Source organism: Notamacropus eugenii, chromosome 2, assembly GCF_028372415.1.
Source record: "Notamacropus eugenii isolate mMacEug1 chromosome 2, mMacEug1.pri_v2, whole genome shotgun sequence".
NCBI lineage: Eukaryota > Metazoa > Chordata > Mammalia > Diprotodontia > Macropodidae > Notamacropus > Notamacropus eugenii.
Window position 1 is genome coordinate 416,151,060 of NC_092873.1, and position 27,571 is coordinate 416,178,630.

The 27,571-nt window shown below is 39.5% G+C and overlaps 1 protein-coding gene across 2 annotated transcripts in view; it reads right to left on the reverse strand.

Annotated features, from left to right (window-relative positions):
* The window catches only part of LOC140529259 (mitochondrial amidoxime-reducing component 1-like), a 65,347-nt gene that overhangs the window by 31,115 nt on the left and 6,661 nt on the right, over positions 1–27,571 (reverse strand). For both annotated transcript variants that reach the window (XM_072647790.1, XM_072647791.1), the window contains exons 3-6: positions 24,345–24,507; positions 22,425–22,565; positions 10,195–10,256; positions 10,041–10,112 (exon numbers count right to left, since the gene is read on the reverse strand). In XM_072647790.1, coding sequence (XP_072503891.1) covers positions 10,041–10,112; positions 10,195–10,256; positions 22,425–22,565; positions 24,345–24,507 — 438 coding nt within the window. The remainder of the gene's footprint in view (positions 1–10,040; positions 10,113–10,194; positions 10,257–22,424; positions 22,566–24,344; positions 24,508–27,571) is intronic.

Genomic DNA, 27,571 nt, shown 5'->3' on the forward strand with positions numbered 1-27,571 from the left:
CAACCTCTATAGAGAAATGATGAGGAAATGAGCCAGTGAGAGAGAGTGGTGGTTGGTTTGGATGTTAACTAGAATAGTTCACCCCACCCCACACAGTCTACATGAACATTGTTATCTCTAACCCTATTATACACATACTGTTACAACATCTAAATGTATTGTGTTTTGTATATATTTTTGACAGTCAAGGAAGTAGTTTATCAAATGATATTCCTCATTGTGTTACATTCACTATTAATGTGAATTTGAGGTTTGCAGAATGTCTTATTTAAGAGATTTAAACATTGACTATAGGTAGAAATTTACACTGCCCTCAACAACTCTTAACCGTGTCTTTAAAAGGTAAAAGACATATGATTTAGATACAAAGGGTGATACCATAAGCAAATTAGGAGAGTAAGGAGCAATTTACCTGATCTGTGGAGAAAGGAAGAATTTATTGCCAAATAAGAGATAGAGAATGAAATATAAGATGGATAATTTTGATTATATTAAATTTTTAAATTTTGCACAAACAAAACTAATGCAACCAAGATTAGAAAGCAGAAAGCTGGGGAACATTTTTTATAGAAAGTGTCTGATAAAGGCCTCATTTCTCAAATATATATAGAATTGAGTCAAAGTTTTAAGAATACAAGTTATTTCACAATTGACAAATGGTCAAAAATATGAACAGGCAGTTTTCAGATGAAGAAATCAAAGCCATTTGTAGACATATGAAGAAATGCTCTAAATGATCCTTGGTTAGAAAAATACAAATTAAAACAACTCAGATTGTCTAATATGACAGAAAAGAAAAATAATGAATATTGGAGAAGATATGAGAAAACTGGGTTACAAATACACTGTTGGTTGAGTTGCAAACTGATTCAACCATTCTGTGGAGAATAATTTGGAACTATACTCAAAGAGTGATCAAATTGTGCATACCTTTTGATCCAGAAATACCACCACTAGATCTGTTTCTCAAAGAGATCATTAAAAAGGTGAAAAGACCTACATGTACAGAAATATTTATAGCAATTCTTTTTGTGGTGGCAAAGAATTGGAAATTGAGGGAATGCCCCTCGTTTGGGGAATGGCTAAACAAGATGTGCTATATGAAGGTAACAGAATACTATTGTTCTACAAGAAATGACAAGCAAGTGGACTTCAGAAAAACCTGGAAAAACTCACATGCACTGATGCAAAGTGAAATGAGCAGAACTAGGAGAAAGAACAGCAACCTTATGAGATGATCAACCATGATTGACTTAGCTCTTCTCAAAAATATAATGATCCAAGACAAATCCAAAAGACTCATGATGAAAAATGCTACCCACATCCCAGAGAAAGAACTGATGGAGTCTGAATACAGATTGAAGCATACTATTTTCACTTTCTTTCTTTTTTTATGTGCTTTTTTTCTTTTGCTCAGTTCCTTCTTTCACAACATGACTAATATGGAAATGTATTTTACACAATTGCACATATGTAACCTGTATAAAATTGTTTACCCTCTTAGGGAGTGGAGAGAGAAGGGAGAGGGGGAGAAAATTTGGAACTCAAAATTTTATATAAAAAAGAATATTTTAAAAATTGTCTTTACATGTAAAAAATACTATTTAAAAGGCAAGAGAATATGAGGGAATTCACAGTTAAATGCAATGGTGGAAGAAGTCTGTATTGCAAGAAAAATAAGATTAAACTGCCATTTCCCCAGACAGAGTTGACTGTTATCTGTGAAAGTCTATGAGAGGACTAGGAGTTAGCTGTCATCTTGTGAGAGATTGAAACTAAGGAGGTTTAACTGTCTATGTGAGAGATTGGTTCTGAAGGGGGTTAACAAACATAGACAGTCATTTGGTTGGTTGTTGTCCTTCATTCTCAAAGAGGACCAAAATGACATCACTATGCTAGAGTCAAGTTTCAGTGTATCCGACTGTGGCTGATCAGACCAATGTGAGCATGGAATGCTCTACCACAGTTTGAGCACAAATAGTCCATGTGAACATTTGCGGTGGATTCTCTAAATTTGTACATCCTGCATTTCCTTTGACCTGTTTCAATTCTGCTTTGCTCATAAAGCACAGCACCTTCTCTGATGTGGGCCCGCCTTGCTGATCCAAAAAGAGGCTTTGACTAGGAGAATTGAAATCTTATTTTATGAAGTGAAATGTTATGGAGAATTCCTTAGACCTGAATAAGTATCCTTAGAGGACAATTTTCAGGGTTGAAGAAGAGTTCGTTTGACATCATTGGTGAGAATATTCCATTTCATATCTCTTTCCTCTGATATTTAAGAGCATATAAACTTTACCCCTTGAATATATATTATAAATACTTGTGTCTTTGTATTGTTATTTACTATTATAATAAATTGCATAAGCAGCAACAATGTTAAGTGTATGAGAGCAAGAGGAGAGGGAAACTGAGAAAAAAGTGTCTATAAATTGAGGTGCATACTCAGAGATAATTCATTAATGAGAGGATTTTGCATTTCCATTAATTCAAAGGAAAGGAAAGAAAACAGAATGCACCTCCTGTTTTTCTTAGAACCCAGGAAGAAAAAATATTAAGGAAATTAAACAATAGTAGCAAGAAATATGTAAGAATCGGTGTAGTAGTATGTGCATACACTGTCCATCTAACAACACCCTAGGGTTCAGGTGAAGACTCATTATCTCTAATTTGTTCTGTGAAGTTTGGATTCAGTCAAAGGGTGGTACTTGAGGACCTAGAGGACCACATGTGGTCTTGAGGCTGCAGGTGACCCACCCCTGCTCTAAACTGATTCAAATGGATTTAGCATTCGAATCTTCCCCAATCTGGCTCCACCCTACCCTTACAGACCTATCTTCTAGAATTTCTATTCCCATATACAAAAGTGTATGCTCTAAGCAAAGTGGGTGCTTTGCTTTGCCCTAAAAGCCTTATATGTGTTCTTACTTCTCACTTATATGTGTTCTTACTTATATGTGTTCTCATTTCTACATCTTCCTATCATTTCCATTATAGCCAGTCTCCATCCATTCTTCAACTATGCTACCCATCCAATCTCTCCGGCTAATTTCCATCTAAACTATCTATCCTTAATGGCATACATCAAATATCACTGCCTCCATAAAGCCTATCCCCCAATTGGAAGTGATTTCTCCCTCCTCTGAATTCCTATATCACTTTATACCACTCACATGGCATTTATCACAAGCTTCCTTGGATTGAATCACAAGCCGCTTAGGTACAGAGACAGCTCCTTGAGCATCTTTATATGCCCCATAGTTCCTAGTATAGTGCCTTATACATAGCATGTGTTCAATAGATAACTATTACATGAATAAATTAATGAAGTTAAACCTAAATTACAGAGAGAGGAAGAATGAGAGGGCTCTAATAGAAGTGATATAGCAAGAGAAAGGGAAAGAAACAGGAAAAGAGACAGAGACAGGCAGATAAAGATGGAGAGAGACAGAGACATAAAGAGAGACAGAGAGAAAGAGAGAGAGGAAGGAGGAGAGGGGAGGAAAAAGAAAAAGAAATAGTGGGGGGGAGGTGAGAAACAGAAAGAGTGAAATTCCTTCAGTTTTCACTCCTACTCAAACCCAAATTCACTTTTTTTAAAGGAAATTATTTATACATAGCAATAACTCTAACTCACCATAGAGGTTGGGTCAATAAACCGAACATTCTAACCCTGTGACTGGACCCTTTAACATAGAGGGCAGGGAGGGGAAATGAAGGGAGGGAGGATGGTTGCAGCAACTTGTTGCTAATTTTTGTCTTCAGATCTAACAATTTTAATGAGAAGACTGACTAAATACACCCCAGAGCTACCTGATGTGAATACATCCAATATGCCATGTGCAGTTAACTCAGCCTACCTAGTCTGTTTCATGATAATATCACAGTCCAACAATATATTTCTATTATGATCCTGAGCAGTCTATGGGACCTGGGAGACTCTGGGTTGGCCTCACCTGTCAGGAGGATGACTAAGCAAGGATATTCTAGGCATCTGTCACTTTGAGGCCCAGACCCAGAGGCAGAGCCTCTCTCCTTTTAAAGTTCCTGTTTTAGGATTTTCATGACAGCCAAATCCTGCAGGCTTTGGGATCACTGGTTCTCCTTACTGAAGATATTAAAAAAAAGAGCATAAGACTAGCAGTTGGGAGACCTGAGTTCTAATCCTGACATTTCTACTTACTGTGTGAGTAACCAGAAAAATCACTCCACTCACTAGCTGGCAGAGTGCTAGACCTGGAGACAGGAATGCTTGAATTCAAATCCAGCCGCAGATACTTCCTAACTGTATGATTCTGGTTAAGTCACATCACCTCTGTTTCCCTCAGATTCCTCATATATAAAATAGTAATAATAATAGCACCTACTTGTTATGAGGATCAAATGAGATAATATTTGTAAAAGTACTTTGTAAGCCTGAAAACACTATATAAAATGTTCACTATTCTTTTGGTTTCTACATCTGTGTAAGGAGGAGAGCATCCTTCTTGGCTATTTCCAGGATGGGTGGCATTGCTCATAAATGGTCAGAGCCCTAAATCTTCACGGGGGCAGGGCGAGGAGGGAACCTACTGTCTCAAGATCACATGTGACCCTCTAGGTCCTCAAGCACGGCCCTTTGACTGAATCCAAATTTCACAGAACAAATCCCCTTAATAAAAAGAATTTGTTCTATAAAGTTTGGACTCAGTCAAAAGGCCATACCAAAGGACCTAGAAGGCCACATGTGGCCTTGAGGCCATAGGTTCCCCACCCGTCTTAGACACTCCCTCTGGTCTTGTCCTCACTGCTGACAGGTTACAAATGAACAAACCACGTCTTCACCATTTACACAGCCCCTTCTCAGGCCCCAGTGGAGATCACTGAGTAGGAAATAGCTTGGATTTTTAATAAAGTCAGTCATTCATTAAAAAAAAAAAAAGTTTAGTTTCTTAGAATTTTCCCCTCTCCCTTCTCACTGCCCAGTGTCAATCTGTACGCACCAGCTCAACTTCCAATGTCTCACACCAACACGTAACACTCCATTCTCTACCTTTATTTTTTTTGGACTGGCTCTGCAATTTATTTCGTATAAGAGTGTAGTTGGGAACCTCCTCTTGCAATGCAAAGCAGCACACATTCTGTAACTTCAGAGTCACAGAGAGTTGTACAACTGTGTAATACTAATGAGAATTTCTCCAACCGATGCCCCACCCTCCCAGGAAGCCTGGTTAAATGCTAGTTAGAGTTCTCAGCTATTCCCATGCCTAGTGCCTGGAAGGAAGTCCTGTTTGTACAAACACGTGGTGTGGTGGTGGGGAAGCTCTATCTGGCAGACCCTCAGGGCAGCTGAAGCCTTTGTATCCTCTCCCACAGCTCCTACAAAACCAGTTTGGTGGGGCAAGAGGGCTGGATTTGGAGTAAAAGTATCTCAGTTCAAAACCTGGTTCTGTTCCTACCTGTACGACCTTGGGCAAGTCATGTGTCCTTTCTAGATCTGTTTCCTCACATATAAAAATGAGGAGCTTAGACTAGATGGCCTCTAAGGTTCCTTCCAACTCTAAGTCTGTGATCCTGAGGCCTTAGGGATCAGCTTCACTGAAAGTCAACCCATCATGAGCTAGTGTTTGCTTTCTCCGGGTCCCCCCAGCATAGTCAGTGATTCTGCTGCTATCCCACCCACAGTCTCTCAGTTCTGCTAATCTAGTTTTAGTATCACTGATGATTTTTAGGGGCAGCAGGGGGGCACAGTGGATAAGAGTGCCAGGCCTGGAGTGAGGAAGACTTATCGCTCTGAGTTCAAACCTGGCCCTAGGCACTTACTAGCTGTGTGACTCTGGACAAGTCATTTTACCCTATTTGCCTCAGTTTCCTCATCTGTAAAATGAACTGGAGACGGAAATGCCAAACCCCTTCAGTATCTTTGCCAAGAAAAGCCCAAATGCGGTCATAAAAAGCCTGATGCAATTGAAAAAAAACTGGACAGCAATAATGTTTTTAGGATTATAGGATTTTATTTCATCATTCTAGACTGCACATTGTTTTTACCTACATTCTTCCATTATCTTCATAGCCCAGCTGTGTAGTAGGTAGAGCAGGTAATATTATTATTTCCATTATACAGATGAGTAAATGAAACCTCAGGGAGATTTTCATTTGCCCAAGGTCACATATCTACTAGCAAGCTAGAACTTAGCTAGGTCTTCTGACTCCTGACTCAGTATTCTTTCCGCTAGGTCCTGCTGTCTCACAAACCACCACAGTCTTATTTGCTCTAGATACGTGGGTATGTGGGAAAATATTTCCAAGGCTGACTTATTACCAAATCATTCATTCGTTCAATAAACATTTATTAAGGGCTTACTGTATGCATTACACTGTAATCTGTGCTCTATCTGCCCTCTTATACTTGCTAGTTCATCAATCCAACGCCACCCACTGTTTGTTGTGCCATACAACTTGAGAAGAATTCCCACATGCCTTCCCATCCAGTGCGTGACAGGCTGTTAGGCAATTCCCCCAATGTCAGAGACAGTGTGGTCAGGAAATTCACTCATCTTAGAATCAGGTAATGCTTGTGTTCCATTCTCTCCTCTGATGTTTACCAGTCAGGTTATTATGGGCAAGCGGTTAAACCCCTCTTGGCCTGTTTCCCCATCCATAAAATGGGAATGATACTATCCGCATGGACCTATGACACAAGGTACCTATGACAATCAAGTGAGATAGTGTCTGTAAAGCACTTTGAAAACCTAAAATCTCTCTATAAAAATCAGTTAGCCATTGCGATTTCTTGCATTCTTAATGCTTTGCCCCATAAGATACCACTTGCAAGCAAACCTTGATTCCTGCTGTCAAGCAGAGAGGCTAGGCAGCTCAGAGAGGAGATTCGGAAAGTATCCTTTTCCAAATAACTCAGACATAAAGGGCTGAAGCGCCTGGCTCCCTGCTACAAAAACAGAGGGGCTATTTTCTGACTCTAATGTTGACTTAGCTTCTCCATAATTTATGTGAGCCTACAGGGCCCTTTTCCCTCCCAATTTATGACCACCTGTCTTGGGGGAGTATATAAATTACACTTATGACAATTTAAATATCAGTAAGAGATAAGAGAGAGACACCTAGGTTGGCTGCACTGTCTCACGGAGCATTAGAGGCAATTAGGCCCAGATTGTTGGGATAGATGAACACTTGTAATAGATCAGCACAAGGGCATCAGTTTCCAGTTGCACATTCTTATTGTGTTTACCTTTGTGCCTGGAGTCAATTATCTCCATCCAACAAACACACACTCATAAACGGAGGAAAAGCAGAAAATACAGAGGTATTGCATGGAGGGCTCTGGGAGCTGCAGAGGTACAAGAATCACAGTGAACTTTCTCACTCCAGAGAGCAAAGGTGACTGTTTTAAAGTCCAAGCCCCTACACTATCTGAGAGCGGGAGAGGAGGTAACATTTTAATGGAACAGCAGCCACTTCCCAAAGTGACTTGCATGATTTATGCATCCCAGCAGAAGGAAAATGTGAAGGAGCCAGTACTTTTATGTTTAAAGGAGTCTGGCTGCTGAGACCCCTTAGGAGAGTCACATAACAGAGGCAGCTAGGTAGTACAATGGATAGAGTGACAGGCCTGAAGTCAGGAAGAAATGACTTTAAATTCAGCCCCAGACACTTACTAGCTGAGTGACCCTGGGAAAGTCACTTACCCAATATTTACCTCAGTTTCCTCATCTATAAAATGGGGATAATAATAGCACCTACCTTCCAGGATTGTTGCAACGATCAAATGAAATACTAATTGTAAAGTGCTTAGCACAGGGCCTGGTACATAGTAAATATAATATAAATGTTGACTAGTAGTATAGCAGGAGGAGGAGGAGGAGGAAAACGAGAAGGAATTTGTCTTTCATTTTTTAAAAGAAACAATGACATCACAGGGTGAGGATTTAAATGAGGCAGAGTTTTACAAATCTGTCAGCTTCACCATCTCTTCCAGAGTCATCCAAGTCCAGTAGCAAGACAAAAAAACTGGTGATAGCCAGGGATATAGAGGATGACCTTGGCCGCTAGGTGGCACAGTGGATAGAGTGCTGGATCTAACTCATCTTCCTGGGTTCAGATCTGGCCTCAGACACTTACTAGGGATGTGACCCAGGGGCAAATCACGTAACCCTGTTTCCCTCAGTTTTGTCATCTGTAAAATGACCTGGAGGAGGAAATGGAAAAACTACTCTAGTATCTCTCCCAAGAAAACTCCAAAAAGGGGTCATGAAGAGTCAGACATGATAGAACAAATAATACCAGCAGCAGCAGCAGCAGCAGCAGCAGTAGTAGTAGTAGTAGTAGTAGTAATAGTAGTAGTAGTAGTAATAGTATAAAGAATCCCTAGTTTGGAGTCAGGGGATCTGGTTTGAATATCAGTTCTGATACTCATGATCTATGTCCTTGGGCAAATCAATAACCTCTTTGAGTGCTAGAGTTGGAAAGACTTGAGTTCTAGTAGCTGCTTGAGTTTTTGTAACATCTTATTCCTTTCTAACAAATGTTGCTCTGCACCCTGTTCAAATGTAGCTCTCAGAGCTTTGTTTTGTTATGGCTAAGAATTTCACTAGTCACCTCCCAGGATTACCCAGTTGAAGGGAGAGAGCAGTGTTGATCAAATCACAATCACTATCTACCTAGCATTTCTATAGTGGTTTAAGGTTTACAAAGCACTATTTTCTCATTTTATCCTCACAACAACCTGGAAAGGAAGATGTTCTTATTATCCCATTTTATAGGTGAGGAAACTGAGGAAAACAGGGTGAAGAGACTTGACGAAGATCACACAGCTAGTAAGTGTCTGAAGTCAGATTTGAACTCAGGAAGCAGTCTTCCTGACTCTAGGCCTTGCACTCTATCCATTGCCCCACCTAGCTTCTTCTAAATTATAGGTGCGTTGAATTTAGAACTAGAAGGTACCTTAGAACAGTATCTAATCTACTTGTTCCCACATTTTGCAAATGAGGAAAATAAACTCCAAGGAGGTTAAATGATTTGCCCAAGGACACAGCTCATGAGTTACAGAACTGAGATTCAAACTGGATTCCCTAATTCCAAATCCAGGACTTCTTTATACTATGCCAAAATGCCTCTTATATGACTCTTCTTGGTATATGGAAGACCAGGAGGGTCACAACACTTATCCTCATTTAACACCTGCACTATGCTGGTACATGTTCCCAACTCTCAACCCTTCTCTTGGCCTATGGAGTTTGAACAATCAGATAATAATGCTTGGATTACTGAAGTGTGCTGTCATGATCAGCACAAAAGAGTTCAAGCCGGGAGAATTCTTCTCAAAATACGCACTTCAAAGTAATCCCCTTAAGGCAAAAGACTGTGCACAGAATTTCTTTCTACTTCCATTTAAGCATAGTAAGAAGAATGTGGTAGTACTTGCCTGTAATCACTACTAGTAGGGGGGAAGTTGAGGCTGGGGGATCACTTGAGTTCTGAGCTGTGGTAGGGCAAATGGTGACTGGCTGTTCACAATCAATCCAGCACCAATATAGTCAGCCTCTTGGGAACAAGAGCCCATCAGAGAGGAGAAGAGAGGAGGGGAGGGGAGGAGAAGGGAAAGAAGGGGGGGTGGAGGGGAGGGGAGAGGAGGGCAGGGGAAGAGAGGAGAGATTTTAAAAACAAAGATATCTGGCCTAGATGATCTTTGAAGTCCCTTCCATCACTAAATCTGCAATCCCATGAACACTTGATTTAAGGTCTAGAGTCCTGGGCTTAAATCCTAGCTCCACTACTGTGTACATAACCCTGGCCAATTCACTTCATGTGAAATAAGGTATCTAAAGCTTTTTGGAAACCATAATGTGATATATAAAAGTCAGCTGTCATTATTATTATTCACCTCTTTGGGTCTAAGTTTTCTCATCTAAAAAATTAAGGGGTTACCCTAGTTAGTCTCTAGGATCCATTCAAAATCTAAAATCCTGCAGTGCTAGGTATTGGGTGGTATCTGTCCTGGATACACAAATCTAAGAGTAAGGTGGCTTTCTGTTTTGCCATACCTCCTTAGTGTTTCCAGGGGTTCCTTCCTGTCCATGATGCCAGTGTCTGGATCTACAGTTGTTAAAATGCACCTAAATAAAATAAAACAAACATTAGATTATAGTTGGAAATGAATGACAATGCCTGCTTCTTCCAATAGTGTAGAACACTTACCTGCCACAAGCCATTATCCTTTTCATTTCCACATCACCGATGAAGATTTTATTCCAAGAATCCTAGGAAATAGGCAAAATTCACATTTATGTCATCATTCCTAAAGCTCTTGTCTTGAACACCCAGAGTAAAATTGCTTCTAAATCCTTTAGCACAAAGTGACAAGAAGAATATGATGCTAACACCAACCACAACTTACCTCTTATCATTACAAAGCAATTTCATATACAATACCTTCATCTGATCCTTAAAAGAACTGCAAATATTATCCCCCTTTTATAGATGAGAATATTGAGGCCCAAACAGGGTAAGAGATTTGTTCATGGTCATAGAGACAGTAAGCAAAGAATTCAGGACTTAGATTCAGGGTTTCTGATTCTTAATTAAAAATTCTTTCAATTATTACCAAGTATTTCTGGGAGACTGGAACACATGGATAGTCTTCTTTTCCTTGCCCTGCCTTTGTTACATGCCACTCTTCCCTAAACTAACAAAAATGCTCTCTCTTCCTCCTTTTAATTCACCCCCTATGTGCCCAAAATCTGGCTCAAAACTCACCTCCTTTAAACTGGCTATGATTGAATAAGATATTTGTTAAGTGCTCATCACAGTACCTGGCCTTTAACAGGTGTTTAATAAATGCTTGTTCCCTATGTGATTTTTGGCAATTCATTTACTTTCTCTGAGTGTCAATGTCCTCACCTTGGACCAAATGATCTCATCACTTCCAGCTCCAATAATCTATGAAATGATGAGTCTATTTTATTGATGAGGGCATTCCACCATCTACCATTTTATTCTGTGTGACTCTGGGCCCTTTTTTCCACAAATTCTCCATAGAGAACTCTCCTAATAAAAGTGTCCTTGTTCCTTCAGTTTCTTGAGAACACACAAGGCTGTCCATCTCCTGTCACTATTCTCATGATATGACCAGTCCACCTCCTTGTGCAGTCATGTCTTCCTTACAGTTTTTAAATGTTTCTTTTTATGCAGATATAGGAAACATGCCTTGTTTATACTTATTCAAGGAAAGCCTACATTTCAAAACAGTCTCCCATTACATCCTGGGTCGTCTCCAATCATCCTGATGCATATCTGGTCACTAGACCCAGATGGCTCAGGAGGAGAAAGTGAGGCTGGTGACCTACACAGCCCTCCCTCACTCAAAACAAAGTCAAGTTCAAGTCAAGTCATTTCTCTTATATTTTCTTCAAAAACAAAGGATGAACACAATCAACAACATTTCAAAACACTTTAAACCAGCAAGTATTTCCTGGGCACTTACTATTCAGAAGGAACTGTCCTAGGAATCAAGAGAGATATAAAGAAGTATAAGCCGCTGTTCCCTCCTTCAAAGAGTTTACAATCTATGTGAGATCATGAAGTTCATAAAGAGTTAAGAAAGACAAATAGTTCAAGACCTCAGTCACAAGATACTCAAAGATACTTGGTCCTTGATTGTTTGTCAGATGAAGGAGGAGGATACCAACTGCCACGGAAGTTTAGAGAATGAATGGTCACAGACTCTAAAAGATTGGTAGACTTGTACTCTGAGTTCCCACTGCTAGGGAAACACCCCAAGAGGGTCAAACGTAAAAAGTTTCTATATATGCTAAAATATTAATTGTAATATTTTTGTGGTAGTAAAGAACTGGGAAAAATTAGATGCCCATCAACTGAAAAATGGTTGAACAAATTGGGTCTCAGATATTTAAAGAAATATTAAATTTTCCCTTAAAATTTAAGGGAAATTAAAAGAAATTTCTTTAGCAATGACATAATGAAGAATTCAAAGAAAGGAAGATATATGAATTGATGCAGAATGAAGAGGCAGAAAAACAATATGTACAATGACTACACTGATGGAAGTGGAAAGAGATGAAATTGAAAGCTATGCAATTATAATGATAAAATGCTATAATGAGATGCTATGAGTGTGGAATCTTACATACAATGTCAGATGTAGTCCATGTGTCTGATAGGTTTGCTGAACTGCTTTTTTCTCTCTTTTTTAAAATCTTTGTTACAAGGGAAGGCCTACTAGGGAAGGGGAAAGAATGGAGCGAAAGGGATATTTCAGAAATGAGATAATACATGTAACATGTTTTGTAAACCGTGAAGTACTATGTAAATGCTAGCTATTATTATAATTATGTTCCAATAAAAGGCTTCAATAAAAAATTAAAATAAAGTACAAAGCTAGGTATGATGTAAACAGCTTGAAAGAAAGATAGAGGACATCCTACTAGAGATATTCCAAATATGTTTAACAGAAATCAGAAATATAATAGGAGACGAAGCAGAGCTACACTCTGTAGAGCCCGTTAGCAATGGGTGCTGCATGCCTAGAGTGTGATGGGGAGGGCAGCTAGGTGGTGCCATAGGGCATAGAGCGCCAGGACCTGAGGTCAAGAGACTCATTGTCTTGAATTCAAGTCTGGCCTCATACTTCCTAGCTGTGTGACCCTAAGCAAGTCATTTAACCCTGTTTGCTTCAGTTTCCTCATTTATAAATGGAGAAGGAAATGGCAAACCACTCCAGTATCTTTGCCAAGAAAAACCCAAATGGAGTCACAAAGAGTCAGTCACAAATAAAATAAGAGAACATCAATGATGGGGCAAAGGTCACATTCTACAAGTGATTGAAAGGTTCACCTGGGTTTTTGGCTTCCTGTAGATACATCCTTTATCAGTCTGATGCCATCACTTACCTACCATGAGACAGAATACTTTCTCAAAACACGGCTTTAATTGAGCTAATGTGCACACTATATGATGTGCATATTGCTGTACTGAGGGGAAAAAAAACAGGAAAAATGTTCCTTTCCCTGATTTCTTATACCAGAATCAAGGGAGCGACTCTTTAGCAAAGACCTATTCTGTCTAGGATTTTACCACATGGGGGCAATGTGGTCACAAAAAAAACCTGAAAGCTGCAGCAAGAAATGAATAATGTCATAGGGATAGAGACTAGGTCTGTATTTTTATTCATATAGGGAATACCTGGTGAAGGAAATTCTATCAATTCAAGTAAACACTTTCTTTGCAATTTGCAGTATTAGAGGGCTGTCTAAAAAGCATTCAGTCAACTTGTCTGGGGGCACAGTCAGTACATATCACAGGTGGGACTTGAACTGGGTCTTCTTGGCTCCAAGGCCAGCTTTCAATTTCTCCAACAAAATTACTGGATCATAAATTGAGACCTGGAAACGGTATTCTCCTTTACTTTAAGGATGAGGAAACTGAGACCAAAAAAATTTAAGTGACTTGTCCAAGGTCCTTTGATTCCAAGGCCAATGCTTTTCATTCATCATTCATATATGCCTCTTCCTTCAATAAATGTTTACTCATAACTTATGATGCATCCAATTTTCTTGGTAAAAGATAGTCCCTGCCCTCAAGATTTCTTTACTCATGAAGCCCTCTTCCCAGGTAAGCTTGGGTGGTTCTCAGAAAGACAGCCCTGTAATGCCATGCACTGAATGTTGCATACTCAGAGGAAAACCTGATTTCTGATTCATGGAGAGACTTCTGGTTAAGGAAGATTCAGAGAAGAAAAAAGAGAAAAGATGAGGGGAAAGGAAGACCTAGACTCTGAACGGCAGATAGGAGATCTCCCCAGATGTCTAGGCAGGCCAGTGGTAAAAGCCAAAACCCCTACATGTCCCTTGATTCCCAGCACCTGAATCCCAGAGACTGCTAATATAAAAATTGCTCCTGAATCAAAGAACCCCTTTAATCTTGATCAGTCTATCACCTAGAGTACCTAGGGCAGTGAGGTGGCATGGTGGATAGAGCACTGGGCCTGAAGTCAAGATCTAAGATCAAATTTAGCCTCAAACACTTACTAGCTGTGTAACCTTGGTCAAGTCACTTAACCCTTTCTGCCTCAGTTTCCTCATCTGTCAAATGAGCTGGAAAAGGAAATAGCAAAATACTGCAGTATCCTTGCCAAGAAAATCTCAAATGGAGTCACAAACAGTCAGATATGACTGAAACAACTGAACCACAAAAGTTTATCACCCAAACTAATCTGCATTACTTTCTTTAATTTGTTTTATTGCTTGCTATGATGAATGTTTTTCTGTTATCTGTGATTATCTTTTCTATAACAATTATTTAATTGGAGGAGAGCTAATATGGCTGAAATCTAGCTAACTACTATCGTCCCAATCTGGGGTAGGACTACTTCCCATCCAGAGCAACCAGATAAAACCCAAAACATCATATTACTTAAATTAGAAATATCTGATGTCTAATTGATTTAATTCTAGTCTAATATTCCTCTTAAAGACAGCAAAGCAAAGGAATGATCACCTAGTTATAGCCATCTTCCTACTTTTCCACAAAGGCAGAAAAGCTAGTCTTGCTTGGGGAAGTAGAACTAACTATTTCAGATCTCTACTTATAAATCCCTATCCTATGTACCCTTTGTTCCTGTGGCCCAACAACATGATCACCACCTTGACCACCAGCTCCCCTTACACCCTGATGGAGACAGTTTCTTACAACATTCTGTTGTCCAGAGAACTTTTTACGCTCAAGCAGGGGAGTTCAGGTATTTTTTATATAAATTTTTGTCTAGGTGGTACAGTGGATAGAGCACCAGTGCAGGAGTCAGGAGGACCTCAGTTCAAATCTCACCTCAGACACTTGACACTCACTAGCTGTGTGACCTTGGGCAAGTCACTTAACCCAATTGCCTCATCCTGGGCCATCTCCAGTCATCTTGATGAATATCTGGTCACTGGATTCAGATGGCTCTGGAAGAGAAGTGAGGCTGGTGACCTGCATTGCCCTCCCTCACTCAAAACAAAGTCAAGTGCAAGTCATGTCATCATTTCTCTGATGGCATGGTCTTCTTTGGCAATGAAGGATGAGCACACACACATAAATTTTTATTTGTTATTATTATTTACTATATAAGCACAATTCAATAAATATGTATTAAGTACCTATACTTGTAAAACCTAGTTTCTAAATACAAAAATAAATAGAATACAAGCTAGACTATGAACCATAAAAGAGGTATAAACAAAACATTTTTGGTGCTCAGCACAGAGTAATCACTTCCGCTTCTGCTTGTGTAATCAGCTCCCTCGTGAGAGAAAGCCAATGAAAACTAAGTCTAGAAGAATTTCAACTGCTAAGTGTCACATAATTGGGGTGACATGTAAAAGTAGCAATACAAAAACAAAAAAAATAAAAATAAATCCAGTTTTGCAGCAGAGTATGGCTTATGTAGAAAAAGAGTGAGAGAGATGAGACAGAAAGATAAGATTGAGACCTGAGGGTTGTACTGTAGAAAGACTTGAAATATGAGGCAAGAACTTGTACGAACTGCATTCTTCCACAAGCAACAAATAAGCATTTCAGCAATGCCCTCCTACATACATTTAAGCACACGGGGGCAATTTTAGATAAGCTGAGTTGGAGGTGCTGGTAGGAAGACAGGTAACTTGGGCTAAAGATTCTGGATTTTATCTTGAAGATAATAAAGAACCAATGCAAGGTACAATAAGTCATTGGAGCCATTGGAGTCATGGGTCCTGAATTTTAATCCCAGCTCAAGCCAACAAGCTCTACACTTACTACCTGTGTGAGGTCAAGAAAATCACTGAATTTTTCTGAACCTCAAGTTCCTCATCAGTAAAATGAAGGAGTTGGACTAGATGACTTCTATGGTTCCTTCCAGTTCTATGATCCTATAATGGTTCTCAAAAAAAAAAATTACATAGAAGACAACCAGTCCAGTGACCCAGAAACATAGGTTTGGAACTAGAAGGGAACTCTGAGGTTACATAGTCCAATGCCCCCAAAGAAGTTAAGTGACTTATCTAAGATCACACAGGATATAAGTATCAAAGGCAAGATTTAAACCCAGCTCCTCTGACTCTCAATTCACTATTCTTTCCACTGCAGCATATTGCTTCTCACAGTAGCCTTAGATAGACACATCTAAGCCTCAATGGCATCCAGGCTTCAAGGACAGATAAATATTCAAGTGTGGAGGCTAGCAGATTAAGCAGACCACAGTGATATGGAAAAGAGACTTCAAGATATCCAGCAGAAGAAAGGAAGACACCTTCCAAATTGCAGATCACCATACCTATTCTGAGTTTAGAATGGGTCTCCCTAGTTCCTAGCAGAGCTAAAATGTTTACTATCAAATACTGATTGCTGTAGCTCCATGACCCAGACTTCGGCTAGGAAGTCTATGATTGGGAGGGGAAAGAAAGTAGGAAACAAGAATTTCTATAAGCCACTACTATGTGCCAGACAGTGTGCTGAATGTTTTACATATGTTGTATCATTTAATCATCACAACAACCCTGGAGACAGGTGTTATTATTCTATACATTGTACAGTGAGAAAATTGAGTCAGAGGTTAAATGACTTGCCCAGAGTTACATACCTAACAAGTCTGAAGCTAAATTTGAACTCAAGATATTCTGAATCCAGGTCATCACTCAATCCAGTGAGCCACTTAGCTGTCACCAGCACCAGAGGAAACAGGTACTAAACCAAATGGTTTTTTTCCTGGCAAGGTGTATATGTGTATAGGACCTAGTTGGTTGCATTCCATGTGGCATACAATAGGTGCCTCTGTTTTTACTATTCATTCACTAATCTATTGAAGTGTATTATTTTAAAACATTATCTGAGTGAAGATGTGTAAACAAAGCAGAAGGGAAGCCAAAGGTTGAGGGGGGAAGGGATAGGAGGAGTTCATGGTATAAATAGGTGAGAGTATGAACCAGAGATTAAGCAATTGCATATTGGATAGATGGAGGAGGAAGGGTGGCTGGGCAGTAGTAATCAGAAAGAAAAATAAAAGCCAGATATGAAAGAGAACCTGAGATTACCTGGCAAGCTGTCAAACCTGGATAACTAGGAGCATGGTGGTATATATCATTAAGAAAAATACAAAAATAAGAAGAGAAAGCTACTCTAAGTTATGGTATGTAAGTTAACCATAAGTCGTACGTTGGAAAAAAATGCATCAAAACGGTTCTCTTAAGTGCATTCTTATGCAAGCAATAAACATGCATGTAAGTAATGATCTGTTGTATCAATTACCACATGGGAGCAAACTTGTCATAAAAATCAATGAGTTCTGTTTAACCAGATCGTATTTGAAATGCTGGTAGAAGATCAGGTGAGGTGGTTAGACTAGCAGGGATCTGGAAGTAAAGATTTTGGAGTTATCTGAATTGAAGGTCATGGGAACAGTAGTATAGAAGGAGAAGGGAAGGGCAATGCCCACAGTGGAGCAGTAAAAGGAAGAAATGGCAGTTTAATGGATTTTGAAATAGAACTGGGTTTGAATTCTGGCTCTGCTACTCAGTACCCATAAGAGCTCATTTAACGTCCCTGTGCCTCAGGTTTCTCACTTGTAAAATGAGGGCTTACACTGCATGACCTCCTGTTCTTGATCTATGACCCTGAGGTCCTAAATCACTTTATCTCTGGAAGCCTCCAGTTTCCTCACCAGTAAAATCAGGAAGACAGACTAGATGACCATTAAGGTCTTTCTAATTTATCACCCAATGCAGATCCTAGTGTCACTTATCTACTGGCCACTAAGTCATTCTCCCTCCTTTCTCAAGGACTTCCATACCCAGTTTGTAGATTTCCTTCCCATCCAAATTCCTATAAGAAGGCATGTATTTTGAGGGGTATACAAGTGTCGAGAGAAGACTAGTATTCTGGTGTGAAGGCACATGGTACATTGACCCCAACACAGTGATGTCATTTTGGTCTTCTTCAAGTATGATAGACAACAACTGAACACTATGATCCCTCAATTCATCAATCTCCTCACTGCCCATGACCTACTCCCCTTCTCCACATCACTGATGCAGAGGGGTGGTTATGCCCTTGATCACGACATTGCCCAGAATTGTTCCATTCCACGCTCAAATACTCAAGACTCCTTTATCATTCCTTCTCTGCTTATGCTCTTGAAAGTTTTCTTCACACTCACTGGGACCTCCAACTCCTCCTTCTTCAGTTCATCATTTCTGCTCCACTTCCCTTTCCTCCCTTCTCACTTTCACCTTCATGGTGAACCACTTTAACCTGACCTTCTCCATCCTTGGATCCCTTGCCTCCCTTGTATTATTATGTTCCTGCATGGCCATTCCCCAACCTCATATCACTCCAACCATTAGGTTCTGCTCTTACTTATGTACTCAAGCGGAAATAGAAGAAATTATGCCACTGAGTTAACTGGGTCCACTACACATTTATATTACTTAATCTCAACCGGGACCCCATGGCAGCAAAGCAATCTTTTATTCCCATCCAATTGATTCTGAATACCACTCCTCATAGGCAGAGCCAAACATTCCTTTCTCTCCTCAAGCTTCCATACCACTCCCTGCCCCTCGTCTCTCATGAGAACCTCACTTCATACTTTAGCAAGAAAACAGAGCTGTGAACACCATCTTCCCCCTTCTCTACATTAAAAAAAAAAAAAAACACCTTGAAATTATCCCCTACTCTCCTCTCTTCCTTTATTCCAAGCTCTATTTAAAAAAAAAAATGAACCTTCTTCTTCCTACAGCCAACAATGTATTCTGCATGGACCCTTAATTCCATCTCTTCTCATCTTCCCCTGCAAAATGATTCATAATCATTCCCCCAGAGGTGTGCTGGAACAGTGTTAAATTTTTAGACAGCACCTGCCTCAGAAATTGGGCAATTATTGAAATTGTTTGTAAGCCTTGATTTGTTATTTTGTCAATTGTCTAGACTTGAGAAAGTATTAACAATGCAGTTTAAATGTTTTCCCCACTAAACATTTCTTAAAACACCCTTCAATGCTCTATAAAACTACCTTGAGCTTAGCAGAAGGGCAATGAAGGCTCAGGGAAGGAAGTCATCACCAGAATGCAGATCTAGTGACTGGAGGACAGCAACAACAAAAATAATTTGCACTTATATAGTGTTTTAAGGTTTGCAGAGGATTTTACATCCATTATCTCATTAGAGTCTGGCAAACTCTGTATCCTCCCTTCTCTAATTGTTAGTCTCCCTATCTGCTGGTTTCTTCCTTCATGCCAACAAACATGTCCAAGACTACTCCATCTTTAAAAAACCCTCACTAGCCCTGATCATTTCCCCAACCTATCACTCTCTATATATCTCTACCTCCTTTCAGAGCCAAACCCCGAAAAAAAAAAAAGTTGTCTGCAGAGAGAAAGAGAGAGTATAGAGAAACATTATGTACACTATACATATGTACATGATTATACAGACAGATTTTATCTAGAGACAGACAGACAGACTCAGCATAATTATGTATAATATTTGACTTCCAACCTAATCTGAGAAGTCCTATGTCTTCAGTATTTCTATACCTGGTGCTACTTTGACAAGCAGGTATGGTGAAAAGAGTGCTGGGCTAAGAATCCAGAGAGAACTGGGTGTGAAGCCTACCTCTGACACTAACTGTGAGGCCATAGGCACCTCCCCTACTCTAAGTCTCACTTTCTTCCTCTGTAAAATGTAGATAATGCAGCTTTTATGCCCTACTTCAAAGGGTGGTTGTGAAGATCAAAGGAGGTAGTGTATATAAAGTGTTACAACAACATTAAATCACAATATGAAGGTTAGTTAATATTATTATAATTATTCTTGGATAAAGGCAAAGGGTATAAGAGATAAGAAACAAATCGAGTGCTTACTGAGATATTGATCCAGAAAATGGTGGTGACCAAGTGGAAATGAACAAAGACTACAGTGTAGTGGGTACTGTCAGAGGGACCTTTATTTTTATAACCTAATAACACCTATCCAAACACTCCCCTAGGGGTAGACAAAACAGATCCTATAATATCCATTTTACAAATGAGGAAACTGACACTAAAATTTAGACATCATGACTCCTTTTCTTTCTATTAATAAGAGCTCTCCAGGAAAGCTCTTGAAGAAGAAGCTGTATTACTAGCAAAAGGTTGAGTTTAGAAAATAGAGGGAAAGGGAATGAGGGGAGGGGTTGATAAAACAGAGGGCAGATTGGGGGAAAGGGCAATCAGAATGCACTCCATCAGAATGCACTCCTTCTTGGGGTGAGGAGAGGGGAAAGAAGGGGAGAAAATTTGGAACTCAAAATCTTGTACAGGAAGTGAATGTTGAAAACTAAAAACGTAAAGTATGTCAACTAAAAAAATTTTGAGTAAAAAAAGGCTGAGTTTAAGATGGAATCATAGGATCAGATTTCAAACTGGAAGGAACTTGAGGTCAGCTGGTTCAACTTCCTCATTTTACAGATGAGGAAACTGAGGCCTAGGTTGGTAAGTAAGGTCACACAGGTAATAAGCAGCAAACCTAAGTCTTCTCTAAATCCATTGCTTTTTCTCCTCCCCCACACCGTCTACTTCACTTGCTCACAAATTACAACATCCAGAAATACAAGTGACAGAGAAGCTAAACAGACTGAAAAATAATGTGCAGTGGAGATGGCAGTGATTGAACTTGCAGGAGGTATCTGACAGAATCATCAAATGTCCTTCTCTTTCACCCACATATCTCGGGGATACCTTATAGTGTAGCATGCCAGGGGAGAATCATCACCATGGTTTCAACCAAAGGTGAAGCTACCCCATCACTGGGATGAAAAATCCTGAGTCATCCCAACTCAGGGTACTTATGGTGTAATGCAGAAAAGAGTTTATCTTAGTTGGAAAAAAAACTGAAATGTACATACCTGCCCTACTACACATTAAGCTTGAAGTTACCCTTGCTTGGAGATACTGTTTTCTTGGGCAGCTGGCTCAGAGTAAGAGCTCCTATAACAAAAACTCACATTGACATGGCTACATGTGTGTGTGAGGGGGTGTATTTGTGTATTCTCTATATAGCTATATATATATACATATATATATGTGTGTGTGTGTGTGTGTGTGTATGTATGTATGTATCCTAAATACAGCTATACATCCTGATATATAGAGTATACAAAGATCTTACAACAAGCTTTCCCACAAATGTAGTGCAATTTAATATATCCTCATTTTAGAGATGAGGAAATCAAGATTCAGAGAAGTTTTGCGGCCTAATAGAGCTTAAAGGTACCTTAAGCTGTTTCAACCTCCTTATGTCACAAATGAGGAAACTAAGGCTCAGAAAAATAGAGTCAAGTGGCTTGGGTATGGTCAATCAGCTAGTAAGTGTCAGAGGCAGAATTAGAACCCAGGTCTTCCTGACTTTAGATAACTTGCTATCCACTATGTTAAAATAACTCTTATCTTGCCCATGGCCACATAGATACTAAGTGAAAAAGTCAATACTTAAATCCAGGCACCTTAGCTACAATCCATGTGTTTTCTATGCTACCCTGACTTTCTGTAAAAATGAGAAGTTGGATTAGATGCTTCTGGGGTCTCTTCCATAACTTAATCTATGATCCTACAATGTTGGATCTCATGAGACAGACAAGGGAAGGAAGATAGCATGGCAGAAAGCATCTTCCCACCAAGATGCTACCTATGCCCCCCAGGCTTCCCTAGAGACTAGATTCAGGGGAGGTGAACATGAATTTTCTCCTGCTTCAGCCGCCTACACTGTTTTTTGAACTGCTAATTCTGCTACTGATGCTAAAGGTTCAGACTCATAGTGTAGAGGCCTATGTGACACAGCTAGGTGTGAAAAGAGTGTTGGAGTCAAAAACATCTGGATTTAAATGCTGCCTCTGAGATTTACTGGTTGGGAGATCAAGAGAAAGTCATGTAACCAATGTCTTTGTTTCTTCATCCGTAAAATAAAGATAATAACACCTATACTATTATTAGGTAGGTATCGCAATGAATAGAGCCCTGGGCCTGGAGTCAGGAAGACCTGAACTCAGATTTGGGCACAGATACTTATTAGTTGTATTACCCTGAGAAAGTCACTTAACCTCTGCCTGCCTTGGTTTCTTCAACTGTAAAAAATGAAAATAATAGCACCTGCCTCCCGGGAGTTTTGTAAGGATCATATGAGATAATATTTTTAAAAGCACTTAGCACAGTGACTGACACAGAGAAGAGGCTTGTTGTGCCTTACCTACTTCACCAGGTTGTTGTACACTTAAATTATATAAATACACCAAAAGGAAAAAGAACCTACTCTCTAAGTTATATCCTTCATAATGATATAATCAAACACTTGAGAGTGGAAGGTCTGTACCAAAAAAAACAGAAGGCACAAGTCAAAGAACAGGTAAGATGTATATTATTCTTTACCTCCTCGTAAAGCCCGCATCCTGACAGCACTATATTGGGTCGGAAGTTGTTAACTTTAACCTTCTTGTCAAGCCTGGAATTGAGGTCTGCCAGTGAAGCCTCGGAGAGAATCATGAAAGGGCTGGCATCAGCGTAAGGGATCTGCACAGTGAAGAAGGGGGATGAAAGCATTAGTGTAAAATACATAAACATGCCCCAAATTTGATTACAATTAGTACAGAAGCACCCATGTGTGCATGTAAATGTGCATTGTGTAAACTATTCTTTTCTCAAAAGTAAGTTAAAACTCAGTAACTGGAACTGAGATATCTATCTGCAAAAATGGCTTTAGATTTGCTTTCTCAAAGTGTTCATCTGTATGTATGCATGTATGTGTGCTGTGTGTATTCATAAAGAAAAATTATAAAATAAGCTCTAAAAAAGTACATGCTCATTGTATATCTATTTCTCGATTTCTACAATTCCTGTAAGAGAATGAGAATAGTCATCTAGAAGCCAATCTGTCACTAACAAGCTACGTGACTATGGGCAAGTTAGCTAACCTCTCTGAGCTCCCATTTCTTCATCTTTGAACTGAATCACATTGGGGATTCTTAACGTATTTTTTGTTTCATGGATCCCTATGATAGTCTTATGGATCCTTCAGATTGATCAGAATAATTTTTTTTTAATAATTGAAGGAAATGCTCACTTTCAGTTAGAGGTTAATGAAAATGAAGATGCAATTATTTTCCCACCCAAGGTCACAGGGTTTCTGTAATCTCTCCAGGGACACCAAATTCTCTGGACTAAGCAATCTTTTAAGGTCACCTCCAGCTCCAATATTTTAAAGATATATAAGAGTAGCCTAAAACATGATTAACAACTTGTAAATTGCCCAACATCCTTTCCACCAGTCAAAACATTACATTGATTGATTTGTCATTAATAGGCACATGATATTTCCCTAGTTCATTTGTACTTATTACAAGTCTTATTTGCCTTCAGACTTAGGGCAGCTGGGTGGTACAATGGATAGAGCACCAGCGCAGGAGTCCAGGAGGACCTGAGTTCAAATCTCACCTCAGACACTTGATGCTCGCTAGCTATGTGACCTTGGGCAAGTCACTTAACCCCAATTGCCTCATCCTGGGTCATCCCAGTCATCCTGAGGAATATCTGGTCACTGGATTCAGATGGCTCTAGAGGAGAAGTGAGGCTGGTGACCCTCTCTCACTCAAAACAAAGTCAAGTGCAAGTCATGTCATCATTTCTCTGATAGCATGGTCTTCTTTGGCAACGAAGGACGAACACAGGCCTTCAGCCTTATTTCTTTGAGGATCAGTCTGATTTTTTTCAACTTTTAAGTCAATAACTGTATAAAGCACATTATAATTCAACACAACGGCAATGACAGCCTTAGAATTTTGTAATCAGAGTGATATTCCACTATGGGGTGAGGAAGACAAATGAAGATCAAATAATATATTTGTAAAGCTCTTAGTGCAGTATTTGGTAAAAGTAGGTTCTATATAACTGTTCGTTTCCTCTTCTCCTTTCCCTCCAACCTTCCATCATGGATGGAATCACATCTTATACCTAAAGAACAAAAATATTCACAGATAAAATATTACCAGTTTCTTTGTCTTCAAACTACATCAACACCACAGCTCTAACAGGAATAAGAAGACAGAAACTTAAGGAAGATAAAATTTCAGGTGTTCAAAATACAAAACAGCAATCAGTGCCAATATGACAAAAATAGTATTTTTAACTCATTTTCCTGTGCTACTGGAGATAATGTGGCTACTCTGGCAAACATCTGTCTTAGGCATAAAAGTGATTTAATGGCCAATGGAAATTATACACCATTCATCTCAGGAACCTAGAAGAAAATAATTTACAAATTGACATGCCAAAAGAAAATCATTCTCATCTAACCTTATCTGTTGGCCGGAAATAATCCAACTTATCTTTGGAATTTCTTGGCCGCATGTGAGGCTCAAAATGTACCAGCCGATAGGGTTGAGTCTTCAGAAAGCTAGTAATCCATTGGGCTGCCTCATCACCACAATCTCTTCCCTCAATCTCAAAGCCATGAACTCTACAGGAGGCAACAAAAGGGAAAAGTTAGAATCTGGAACTCAGAACACACACTTTTTAAAATCTAGACATGACATTGAGCAAAGATATATTCTTCATTATTATTATTTGCTACTTCCTTTGCCCTCAAAATAGTAGCTTTGGACTCCAAAGACAGGTTAAGTAGGGGTTCAGAAGACCTAAATTTTAATCCTGGCTTTGACAAGTCACACTACACAGGTACATTTTGTGTTTCATTTTCCTAATACATAAAATGAGAGTATGAAGTATTGGTTGATGACCAACAAATATCTGTTAAGCACCTACTATGTGCCAGAAATTGCATTCTTGTTTCTACCTCCACAACATCTCTTGCATCCATTCCTTTCTCCTCATTCACATGGTCATCACTCTGGTTCACACTTTCATCACCTCTAGCCCGGTCTATTATAATAGCCTCCTTTGTGGTCTCCCTGCCTCCCATCTCTTCTCTATCTAATCCACCATCCACATACCTGCCAAAGTTTTATTCTAAAAGCAGTTGACCATGTCATTCCCTGCCTCAGAAAATTCCAGTGCCTCTTAGGAAAAATAAAGATTCTATGCTTAGTATTTAAAGCCCTTTCCCAATCCAGATCTGACCTAATTTCCCAGACTTACTACATACTACTCTCCCTCATGCACTTTACATTCCATCTAAACGAGCCTTCTTGCTGCTGTTCAAATTTACCATTCCATCTCCTCTCTCCATTCCTTAGAACAGCTTCCCCCATATCTAACATGCACCTCCTCTTCCTCTGAGGCTCACAGAATCTCTGCCTTCCTTCAGTGCTTAGCTCCAGTGTTGCCTTCTACCAGATCAACCCATAATAAACCATACCCCTGCCAATTGCTAAGGCTGCTCTCCAGGAAATGCTTTGTATCAGCCTGGTGTCTATGTTTTATTTGCTTCCATCTGTATCTCCCTACAGAAGAACATAAGTTCCTTGAGAGCAAAGACTTTCAATTTGTTTGTATCCTCGGTATCTAATAAGTTGCACCTGGTACAAGGTAGAGATTGAATAAATAGAGGTAAGGAGATTCCCAACTGGGAATTATCTACCAAAGGTGTCAAACGTAGACCTCAGGCAGCTCTGTGCTCAGGCAGCCTGAAGCAGATTAGAATACAACTGGGAAAAATTTAACAAAATAAATAAAATACAGTAAAACATAGATAATGTTAATGTGTGGTTCTCAAAGTTAATATGCAGCCCAAAGGGTTTTTTATGTATGCTCTATTGCCTTCATCCCACCTTTCTGTTTGAATTTGACACCACTGGTGGACAAAATTACAAACCTAGACCAAAACTAAAATGTCACTCAAGGCACTTAAGATACAAAGGTTAAAAAAAAAATCAAATAATATATACCCACCAGGAGCCTACCCACTATAAACGGAGAGAGAGAGAGAGAGAGAGAGAGAGAGAGAGAGAGAGAGAGAGAGAGAGAGAGAGAGAGAGAGAGAGAGAGAGAGAGAGAAATGTGAAATTATAGACACAGTATTTTATTATCCTCTTCTTTCAGGGCTCAAGTCCCTAGTGAACAGCCTTCTCTGACTGTTGGTGTTCAGTCATTTTCAGTCATGTCTAACTCTTCATGACCTCATTTGGGGTTTTATTGGCAAAATATACTGGAGTGATTTGCCATTTTCTTCTCCAGCCCATATTACAGATGAGGAAATCAAGGCAAACAGAGTATAGTGACTTGCCCAAGGTCATATAGCTGGGAAGTATCTGAGGCCAGATTTGAATTTAGGAAGATGAACCTTCCTGACTCCATGCCTGGCACTCTATGTACTATGCTACCTAGCTGCCCCATCACCTTCCTTAATCCACCCTTTTAAGTGTCCTCTCCCCACTCAATTTTCCCCAAGTTTCTTTGTCTAAATCTATCTTCTTTTCCCATCATACCCTATCTTGCATTATACCCATTCTCACATCATATACCATGAGAGAACATTTTCTTCTTGAGGGATTCTGAGAAGACTTTATGAACAGAAGGAAACCTAAAGCCTTCAAACCCTTTCAGAACTCTACTTTCAAAACTGCCTTCAGAGTTAGACCAGATCCTAAGATCATAAGTGAAAAGAAAGAGATTTCAAAAGCCATCCAGTTCAGCTTCCTTATTATACAATCAAGGAAACTGAGGCCAAGACAAGCAAAAGCATTTGCCTAAGACTACAAAGACAGTGAGCAACGAGAAGCAAGATCCGAACCCCATTCCTCTGACTGGAGACAGCAGCACTCTTTCCTCTGTACCACACAACCAATTTCTCATAACACCCACCTTGTCTGGATGTGCCAAACCCTTAATCAGTCAATCAACAAGCATTTGTTAAGCACCTTCAAGTCCCTGTCACTTTGCTTGGGATTCTTGGGATACAAAAAAATGAAACAATCCCTGACCTCAAAGAGCTTGCATAATTAAAGGCACTCTCTCCCTCCCCCTCTGCCCCAACCCACCACTACACACACACACACACACACACACACACACACACACACACACACACACACTTTATTCACCAGAATAACTTTTCTCTATATCAAAAAATAAAACTTCCCACCAAAGAACTAGGATTACTAGGTGGCACAGTGGGATTAGAATGATGGACCTACAGTCAGGAAGACTCATCTATATGAGTTCAAATCCGGTCTCAGACACTTATTAGCTGTGTGACCCTGGGCAAGTCACTTAAACCCATTTGCCTCAATTTCCTTATCTGTAAAACAAACTGGGGAGAAGGAAATGGCAAACCACTCTAGTATCTTTGCCAAGAAAACCCCAAATGGGATCACAAAAGTCAAGTACACTTAAAAAATGACTCAACCACATTACCAAAGAATAGAGAATCACCAGCACTGCAAACATTCCAAAGAATGAACTATAAGCCATTCCAAAGGAAGAGTTCCCAAAATGTTTGTGATAATCACAACACCAATGAAATAATTTCATAGCCTCCTAAGAGAACTAATCTAAATGATACTCATTTAGAGGTACAAGATCCAGTGTGTTCAATCTAATATCAAATTATCTTCTAATCATAC